This window comes from Gossypium raimondii, chromosome 7 (genome assembly GCF_025698545.1).
Source record: "Gossypium raimondii isolate GPD5lz chromosome 7, ASM2569854v1, whole genome shotgun sequence".
Lineage (NCBI taxonomy): Eukaryota > Viridiplantae > Streptophyta > Magnoliopsida > Malvales > Malvaceae > Gossypium > Gossypium raimondii.
The window spans coordinates 35,845,050-35,855,515 of NC_068571.1; the positions used below are offsets into that span (position 1 = coordinate 35,845,050).

The 10,466-nt window shown below is 31.0% G+C and overlaps 1 protein-coding gene across 2 annotated transcripts; it reads right to left on the bottom strand.

Annotated features, from left to right (window-relative positions):
* Window positions 1–267: 267 nt before the first annotated feature.
* Window positions 268–6,274, bottom strand: LOC105793903 (signal peptide peptidase). Of its 2 annotated transcripts, none has more exons than XM_012622814.2 (12): window positions 6,112–6,274; window positions 5,903–5,996; window positions 4,980–5,095; window positions 4,741–4,892; window positions 4,552–4,637; window positions 3,601–3,728; window positions 3,174–3,224; window positions 2,660–2,746; window positions 2,458–2,527; window positions 875–1,011; window positions 684–761; window positions 268–501 (listed from the first exon to the last, which is right to left on the bottom strand). In XM_012622814.2, the coding sequence occupies exons 2-12, from the start codon at window positions 5,940–5,942 to the stop codon at window positions 427–429; spliced, it is 1,020 nt and encodes a 339-aa protein (XP_012478268.1). In that variant the 5' UTR covers window positions 5,943–5,996; window positions 6,112–6,274; the 3' UTR covers window positions 268–426. The 2 variants fall into 2 exon arrangements, with proteins under 2 accessions (XP_012478268.1, XP_012478259.1); XM_012622805.2 differs by having other exon boundaries at window positions 5,903–6,013; window positions 6,112–6,272.
* Between the last annotated feature and the right edge of the window lie 4,192 nt (window positions 6,275–10,466).

Below are 10,466 nucleotides of genomic sequence, written 5' to 3' on the forward strand. Positions count from 1 at the left end.
GAAAATTAAAAAATTTACAAAGGCACAGTTGTTATGATTTTGGTCGGACTAAAATAAAAACAGTTGTTAACAAGAGTGACCAATTTGCAAATTTTTTTTTATCTTTTCGGTCTGTATAATTTACCCTAAGAAAAATACTTCGAAATTCTTTAATCTCTTCTTTTTAACATTTAAAAGAAAATTCATGAAAAGGAAGAATAATTTTCAGAAAACATGGTGAATATCCATGAAAATTGGAATTGTGTAAAAAAGAAAGAATAAAAAATCTCTGCTTAAGAAGCTAAATATTATTTCTTGCTTAATTCCAAAATCTGTTACAAAGGTATTGCAGTAAAACAAGTTAGCCAAGAGATTGACCTTTTAACGTAAACACTAATTCCTTCTCAAGCTAAAAGTAGTTTCACTGTCTGCCTTGCCTTCTATACCTCATTCCACTTTCTTGCTAGGTTTGTCTTCACTGCCTTCTACAACCGCCATCTTTGATTCGTCAAACTCCAATAACTGCAATCATAATCCGAGAATACAAGATCATTTATGTTACCCAAACTCTTCATTTTTCTTAAACTACTCTTCACTCACTCCCACATCAGACTGGGAGATGGCTATATTACAGCAAAAAAGGAAATCGAATTAAAAAGTCAAGACCAAGAACATAACGTGAGAGAGAAGGGCTGGGAACAAACCGGTCCAACTTCTCCGTTCCATATACAGTGAGCAGCCAAGAATCCAATAACAGCCGGTACAATATACAAAAGTGCAGGCTGAAAGCAAAATGAGCATACAAGTTTTGACATGATACAGAATCACTGCACATCTACTGGATAATGTTTTAACAAGGCGTATAACATAAAAACAGAGGTCATTAAGAGTTCACCTGTGCAGCTTGAAACCAGTTCATGACAACAATTGTAAGGACCAACCCCACCGTGTACCCCAAAAATGCGCTCTTAAAATACTGCCTCTCTTTCCCCCTAGATACGTCATATCTTAATGCTAGTGCTACAAAAATACCTACCAAGGGAGAAATAAACCAATATAAAAACAGAAAATGTTGATCATACTGTATTCTGTTTCCGGTAGACACGTATCTATCTTTATGACAAGTAAATTGTCAAAGGAATAACAGTCAAACGAAATGGAAATTAGACAGAGAAACAATTTTTGTTAAACCAAGTAAATGTAAACTAATCTCCACAACAGTGTAAATCAATAACTTAAAACAGAGCCCTAAAGCAAAAGGTTCATATTTCACTTGATAACAAATGACATTAGGAAAACACCAGCAGATGAGAGTATTACTGCGCAGGAAGCTGTGTTGCCTATCTTGGCAACAGCGATGATACAGGGCCATTGGTTAAAAAAGAAAAGAAAAAATTGAATGAACGTCTCCAGAATTAAACACCACAAATCAAATGAGCTACAGCAGTAAATAAGATCATGGTCCAGCAACAAACTCATAGAATCAAGGGTAAATTACACCCAAGGTCGCTAAACCATTAGTAAGTTTACGTTTTGGTCACTTAACTTCAAAAAAGTTACAAAATGGTCACTAAACTATAAACTATTCAAAAGTTTTTTATTCAAGTCATTGAATTATTCAAAAGTTTTTATTTAAGTCACTACACTATAAATTTTTTTTTTCAAAGAAAGTCAATTCGACAATTGGTATAGTGTATCAGTACCCATCGACGAGTAGAACATACTTTAGATCCAAGTCAGTCTGACGGTTAGTGTCAAAAATCAAAGAAGAAAACTGTTTGGATTTTGATTCACAAATTCATGACATTCAAAAATATTTCATGAAAAAAACTTAAATGAAAACTTTCAAACAGTTCAGTGACAATTTTGTAACTTTTTGAAGTTAAATAACCAAAACGTAAACTTACTAATAGTTTAGTAACCTTGGATGTAGTTTACCCTATAATCAAATAGAAGCATGCAAGTAGGGGTGTCATGGAACATGCCAAGCAGCAACCAGAAAAAAATTCAAATCCTTTACCCAAGCCATTTTGGGCTGGGCCCGGACCAACCTAAATTACTCACTTTACTATTCAAAAGTAACATTTTTACTAATTTCTATATATTTTTATAAGTAAATTGAAATAAAAATATTAATTTTATTATTAAAAAATTCCAAATCTAAAAACACCTTGTCCGGGCAAGGTCTACATACAAGCATTAGCTTACAAATTTTTAAAGCCATTTAACATGCTCTTGTGAGCTTGAATTATCATGAAGCCTTAGGTCTCAATTCTCAATGAATATAAGTAAAACAGTTGTCAAGAAAAATACGAGGGAACTCTAGATACAAAATACAGTTAGGAAGGGAAAAAGTGATCTCACTTTCCCCTGTTTCAAATTCAAAATTTTAGGATATTTCTCTTTTAGTTAGAATGACTACATCATAACAGAAGCATGCATTAGACCATCCAACTAAAAAACAAATTTCAAACATACCAGGAATTACAATGTCACCAAGTCCAAGCATGGAAAATGGTCGGGTAGAGTCAGCTGTAGGGAACAAAAGCTGCAGATAACTATTAAAGCAATTAGATCACCATGGGTAACAAATTTAATATTACATGCAAAACATAAATATACATCGAAACAAGAACCAACCAGGTTAAGTATTTCAAATGAAGAAAAACAAGGAACTGACCTTTATAGGAGCATCGAAAGACTTTGCAACACTAACCATCACAGGAGTGAAAAAGACCCAGAAAATATCATATACAAAAAGCCCAGCCTGCAATGTATAAAGATGGAAAAGGAAATTCATACAAAAGGAAACATAGTTGAAAATGAGAAAACAAGTGAATTAAGTGGACAAACAGCAGCCTAACAAAAAGTAATTTGTCTAATCAGCAAAGAAAAAAAAGCTTTGAAATTTGGCTAACCAGAGCAAACTAATAATAAGCTCAAAAAAACAGAGCAAAATGTAAGGTGGAAGTCACAAGGATCAATTCGTCAAAGCAGATAGCACATAAAGGAAACAGGGTCTATGGATCAAAATTTCAAGAATAAGCAACCATAGGAAAGTTGTTTGATTCATATCATGAACAGCTAAACTCATGCAAAAAATTACTAAATAAAAGAGAAATTCAGACTAGGAAGTTGTCTCAGTAACAGGGAATAATACACACACACAAAAAAAAAATCACTAATCTACTTACCAATAAAATGGCACCAGTCTTAAAAGATCCAAGAGAAAGCATTTCAATTCCCTACAAAAACCAACAATGGAAACTGTCAAACATCAAGTTAATAAGTGGTAGAAAAAAAAAGGAACATAAAACTCACTTAAAGGAAAAGACAAACAAATAAGCACCTTCATAAAATTATTAAAAGATAAAGGAAAATACTACTTTAATTATCATTCAACTGGTTAATTAAACCCTAATAAAAAAATTGACAGACATACAAACTTCCATATTACAAGATTGAATACTAACAAGAATATCCCAATATTATTGATTATTCTAGATCTCATTGCAAAATCAAAGAAAAAGTAGTAGATACCAAGCACCAAATAACTCATTAATCAGAAATCCCTCTACATTAGAAAGTGACAAGATCAATTAGACAGGATTTAAGCCATACCTGAATGCAGAAAGCGAGACCCAGAATATTATTAGCCAGCCAATGCTTCTGCAAAGCATACCATGAACAGAAAAAAGTTCCAGGGATTGCAGCTATGATCTGAGATCTTGTGAACTCAATCTCAAAAGCTGTTTAAGAAAGGTGTAAGGAAAAAAATCATTCTGCATAATGCAAGCAAGGTAATGTTAACCAGATCAAGTAAGAATTCTAAGGAGTCAATGATGAACACAACCAAATATATATGTACTCAACTTTAAACAGGAAAAGGCAATATCACTGCAGCAAGAAATTGGCACCTAAAACTCAAATCAACAACAAAATTATGCATTTAAACTATTCCAGCGGGAAGACCTGGCAACTTTATATGGTACAAGAACCAGAATGCTCATAAATTGACAAAAATATACCATTCTAAAAGGCATCAAGAGAATCAAAGAATTTACTCCATTTTGGATTTACAAAATTCTAAGAGCAAATCCTAGAAACAAAGTTGAGCAGAAGATTTGAAGAAACTACCAAATTATAGAAAAGCCAGAAACCCTTAATGCAGCTGGTATGCTAGTATCCTTCTACAACCGAAAAAGAAAAAAAGAAAGTTTCTCCCATCTCCACATAACTTCCTTCCCACACAAGAAACTCATCCAAAGTAATTTTCAGAGGAAATAATGGCAAATAACAGAGAAAGACAAATCAGGAAGAAACAAACAAGAATCAAAGTACATTAAGGATTTTCAAATCAAATATAGATGATGCTTGCCTTGAACAAAAGATTCAAAAAGCCAAAAAAGAAAAACGAAGAATACATCATAAACACAAAAGGCTGAAGCAACAGTAATAATTCAGTATATATTAGAGAAGAAAAAGGTTATATCCCATTCAAAAACTAATCAAATCCTCTTATAGATGAAACTCAAAATTTACTCCACAAGAATAATAAAAAGAAGGGCTTACAGCGGAAAAATGGAAAATGCCAAATGATAAGGTCTTCGTTCCAATGCTTTGGCAAGAAGCGTTTTATGGTAGGCAGTACTGTTGCCCTGAGAATGATGGCAGAAAGAATAAATGAGATAAGGGCATCAGGTGAACTGAACGTGTAAAAAGTTAAAAAAATAGTAGCAAATTTATATGGAAAGAGCATACGAAAGAGCAATGATCCCAAGCACAAAGAAATAGCATGTCAAAACTGCATTAACCAAGTCTTTTGATAAGAACTTGAACAGTAAGAAAAGTGATAACAGCATCGCACTCCCAACAAATGGAAAACGCATAGCATGCTCATTAGACATTGTCTCCTGTATGATATACATGACATTATTAGATAATTCTTATCTATGGTCCTTGATGACAAAATAAGAAAGTAACAAAATCAATTTACTCACCGATGGTGGAGTAGGTTTGACAGACCTATAGCAACCCACATATACTGTTAGGCATGCAGTCAAAACAACATTCAAGTTGGGGTCTACCTTCACAACTAGTGGTGCCACTGTCAACCCTGCGTTTAGCAAATCAAGGATATCACGTTAAAAGCTTCCATAGAGATCTCATATCTGACACTGATTTATGTTACATTTACTCTATAAAAGGTTTAGCCATGAGGCATACATCTATTATATTGAGAAAGATTCATGAGGTACGAACTCTAATACTTTGAAATATACAATAATAATGCATTTAGAATGAAAAAAGTGGGGATATGAGATACGAAGTGCATCCATCTGGTCATTGATTATGATAAATAATTTTGGTTCACAAATTTAAAACTTAGAAGAAAGAGTAGACAACAAAATCATATTTAACTAAAACATGCAAATGATAAAATCGAATTGCTTGAAATGACTAACTGCATGCATCCTATTACTTCTAAATCCTTCAAAATATTATCTTTTATGTCCAAAGCAACAACCAAAAAGAGCCTAAAATTTCTATTCCTTTAAGATTTTCTAAAGCTAAAATAACATAGTTTCATAAATAAAATAAAGATCATTATACCAGAAATAACAAAGCTACCTCATTTCTACATAAGATATACATCCCCAAGACTGAAAGAAAAAAAAAAGAGTCAAATTCGATCTCAAACTATCTATTTCCTATCATTTATCTTCCTTTCTTTGCGACTCGAACAGAAAGACACTTTAACTAACTAAATCCACTCTGCTTCTACTAAACTAAATTCAACAACTGAATAATAAAATTAAAAAAATATATATATCCCAAAAAAAATCAACCATTTCAAAAACAAACTAAAAATGTATATAATAAACTAAGAAAACGCTGAAGAATAGATCAAAAAGAGGTAAACCTGCTAAAGCCAAATTGGCGAGTCTTTCAGCGTTCTTCATTGTCGTCGTTTATTTCTAATAAAACAGCGAATAAAACTCGAAACCTCTTGTCACCTAGAGCAAAAAAGAAACTATAATAGATGGAAACAAATTAACTTATTAATAAAGGAAAAAGAAAAAACAAAACCAAGAATGTAATGAACTTCCAAGTAAAGTTAGGGATTAAAACCTTTAATTTTTGTCTCTCTTAACAGTGGGTGTAGCCTTACAGATCGGAGATGCCGGAAATGAAAGAAAAACAAAAGAGAAAGAGTGAGAAAAAAATGTAAAAATCTTTCTCGCAGATTGAAACGAAAATCTTAGATTTTTTTTTTTCTTTAAAGGAAGCAAAATCTGGAGTCAATTTTGTTGCCATAATTGAAGGTGCCGTCATTTTGAATATTGTAACTGCCAATAGAAAAGGGATATTTTGGTTGGAAATTTTTGCGAAGGGAACAATTTTGACGCGTGGCGTTATATTATTGGGCTTTCTTGGTGTGGTTTGTATGCGACTGTTACTGGGTGAGGTTTTGTAATTGGTATGAGGATTATTATCCGCTCGGGTCATAAAAGAGTTGACAGTCCGATGAGGTGCCAATTCCAATAAGATTCTGCCACGTCGTCGTACAAAAATATCTGTCCTTTTGTAAGTTTTCATTTTTAGCACTCAAAATAAAAAAAATTTCAAGATAGGCATTATCAGTAACGATTATTTTCATTTTAATTATCAACTTTAATAAATTTTTATTTTGGTTACTCATTTTATCTTTTTAAAATTAATTTTTATAATTAATTTTAGTTGTTTTCTTATAAAAGGAAAAAAACGTAAGATTTTATAGAAATTACCTCAATTTTATAAGAAAAATTATTTTATCTTTTTAATTTTCTTTATTTTTATTTTTAGTTCATTTTATTTTTCCAGTAAAAAGGAAAAACATGAGATTTTACTAGAAATTATCTGAGTTTTATAGGAAAACTAATTTAAACTTCTTTAATTTTTATTTTCTAGATTTAATTTTAGTTTTTATAATAAAGGGAAAATTTTGGGATTTTACAGAAAATTACTTGTGTAAAACCCATTTTATTTATTTAATCCTTTATTATTTTTTTTTAGAATTAGTTTTAATTTTTTCTAGTAAAAGGAAAACCCTAGGTTTCCTCAAGAAAAACCTGAGTTTTTATAGAAAAAGTTTGGGGTTTTACAAATAATTGAGTTATAGAGAAAATTTAGGTTTCATTTCCACAGCTAAATAATTCATTTTTATAAATAAAAAAAGCTCTGGTTTTAGGAAAAAAATAAATGAATGATCAAAATGAAAAATTATTAAAATTGGGTAACTAAAATAAAATGATTATTATCTTAGGAGAAAATTGTTTATTTTATGCCCTAAAATAAAAACTTACCGAAATTAGGTGACTAACTATATAGTTTATCCTGGTTTTTATCCTAGGAGAAAAGACTACAGAGTAATTAGTTTTCTTTTTCCAAAACAATAAACTAAAGGCTTAATTCACGATTTGACTCCTGAAATATATAATTTTTCACGCTTTGGTACCTAACTTTATTGACCTAATTTGGGTATCTAAAGTATCCCTCTTTTATGGTTTTTAATTCAAAAGTTAACTAGGGTAAAAAAATTTAACCAATTACAGAATTCCACATAGTGGTCTTTATATTTTAATAAAAATTATTACTTAAAATTTTTTACTTGAAAATATATATTTATTAAAATTTAATTTAATTAATAAATATATATTTTAATTCAATTGTTTCTCATATTCTCTCTCTCCTCCATCTTCTTCCCCACCCTTTATCTTGTTGTTATTCACTTCATCTTTCTTCCAAATATAAACAATTATGGCTAAAATCTTCCTATCCATTACTAAAAATGCATATTCATATCATAATTATCATCACTGTACACCAAAAATAAAAATAAAAATTTTAAAAGAAGAAGAAGAAGAAAAACAAAAAGGTTTAAAAAATCATCAACCCAAATTTCAGCCAAAGCAAGAATGGATTATTATTATTTGGTCGATCAAAACTGTGAATGAGAAGCTTATAAAGAGGGAAAGTGTAACGAACCAGATTCTAGTGGTGTCAAAAAATGTAGTTTCGAGACCTTGTTTCCGTAAATAAAGTCCGTAAATATTAAATAGAGATATTTATGAAGTTATTATATAGATGAATTAAATTTTGGTTAAGCAATTTAGTCGAAAATGTGGTTAATTAAGTTCAAATGACTAAATTGTAAAAGTTTAATCGCTATTTATTTTTAATTAGAAAAAGGCCTGCGGATTAGATAACAATCATCCAAATGATTAAAATAGCAAATAAGCCATTTTAGAATAGCTAATAGTGGAATGTAATGATGGTTTGTAATTTAACTAATTAATTATAGTTAAAAACATAAGAAAAATGATTAATTAAAATTAACTAATACTTAATCATGGTATAAAAGGAAATTAGTGGAAGGAGAGATGATAATTCATCTTCTCCAACTGGCCAAAGTAAGAAAACCTAAGAGAGGATGCCATTTTTGAGTCCTTGAGCTTTTGGCATTGATTCCAAGTAAGTCCCTAATAATTTTTCTTTGATTTTTATATATTTTTCATCATGGGAGTTTGATTAAGATAACCCATGGATTAATTTGATCAATTGGGGAAATTTTAATAAGTTGTCATTGTTGAGAATTGAATAATTTAGTTGTGAAATTGTTAGAAATTAAGCTTAAATTAAGATAAGGACTAAATTGTAAAGTTTAATTGTTAGTTTTGCACATTAGGGACCAAATTGAATAAAATAAAAAAGTGTCATGAAATTTCTATATGAGTAGGAAGTAGAGGGTCCCTAATGCATATATGTGAAATTGGATTTTAATCTGAAGCTCTAGATTGAAAATTATGTTTGTCTCGGTTTTAGGAACTAAATTGAATAAATTATAAAATATGTGTAAATTGATATTTGGTTATGAATTTTCTGGAAATTGATAGTATGTTGTTTTTTATGATGAATCAGAGTGAACATCGGCGCGAAACCTTCGAAAGGGAAAGGAAAAACGAAAGTTGTTGACAAGTGACATGAGACCACAATTTATACTTTTATGATTCGGAATAGATTAATTGCTTGCATATATGTGTTAATTAGATGAATATATGTCAAGGTAAGTACATGGCGATGTGATTAGTTTTTATCTGTTTTGGGAAATGACATGAAATACTTGAATTATGATATGTAAAATGAGAATTGAAATAAGGTATGTCATACGATATGAAGTATATGTGCTTGATAATGAATTTGACTTATGATTATGCATATGAATGAGAAATGGTATATGTATCATATTGTATAATATAATTGAACATCGGTACCCTATTAACTAGTCGGGCCAAGTCGGATATAGTTGGCATGCCATATGATTTGATTGTGTACAGGATTATGCGCTTATGCGCCAAGATGCACCTCTTGTCCCAGGATGCGCTTTGTGTGCCAGCATATACTTTGTGCACTAGTGATGCGCTTTGAACGCTAGTACGCACTTTACGTTCCAGGTTACTCTACTTTGATCTATCCAACGATGCACTTCGATGCCAGATTTGTGTGTTGGTTGGATGATTAGTGTATTCGTCTGAGTCCAAGTCACGTTAATGGGGATATATAATTGGTAAATTTGGTAAATGACATGTAAATGAGATGTTACAATGATATGAGATGAATTGTGTGCATAAGTGATTGAGAATGAGTCAAACAACTCTAGGAAAGAGATTGAAAGATAGTCAAATAGGTAAATGATGTTAATGGCATTAGATAACATGCTAATAAAGGTAAACAAATGTTTGCATTTTATTCACGAATGATGTTAAATGAGTATAGGGTTAAAGATTGATAATTGACAAACATATGAAATTGGTTATGCTCATGGTGATGTTGAATAAGTTATTTAAGTGTGATTATAAGTATGTTTTCATGCATTGTAAGATGATGAGAATGGTTGACATTTTGAGACATAATTGGTTAGATTTGAGTGCGTATTCACATACGTAATCTTGAAATATATTACCTATGTTTATGTTATACTATTTGGATCATAAAAGTACCATTAAGTCCTATTGCTCAGCCTACGTTTTATTTTCTCCGTACATAGGTGTAGGTGATCCTCGAGAAATTGAGAAGTAGTTCCAGTATCCAAGAAGGGATTCACCAACTCAGTAAAGTTTGTAAAGTAATCTTTTAATTGTTTATGGCATATACCTAGGGTTTAAGTCGATTTTGTATCGTAAATGGTTAAATTTAGAACTTGGTTGTTTAATGTTATTTTGAAGTACCATTTTAGCATATTTTGGCTTGAATGCAATTGGTATATTGTTGATTTGGTTGCAATTGAGATGTTAAGTGTTATTTCAAATCTTTTTCAACTTGCTTCAAACTGGTCATTTTGAAAACAGTGAGTCACGTTGCGATGATGTATACTCGAGATCACGACAAGCCTATGCCAGAGAATTGTGTCACAACAAGGAACCCTTAAAGTCATGGTGTCAAACCAA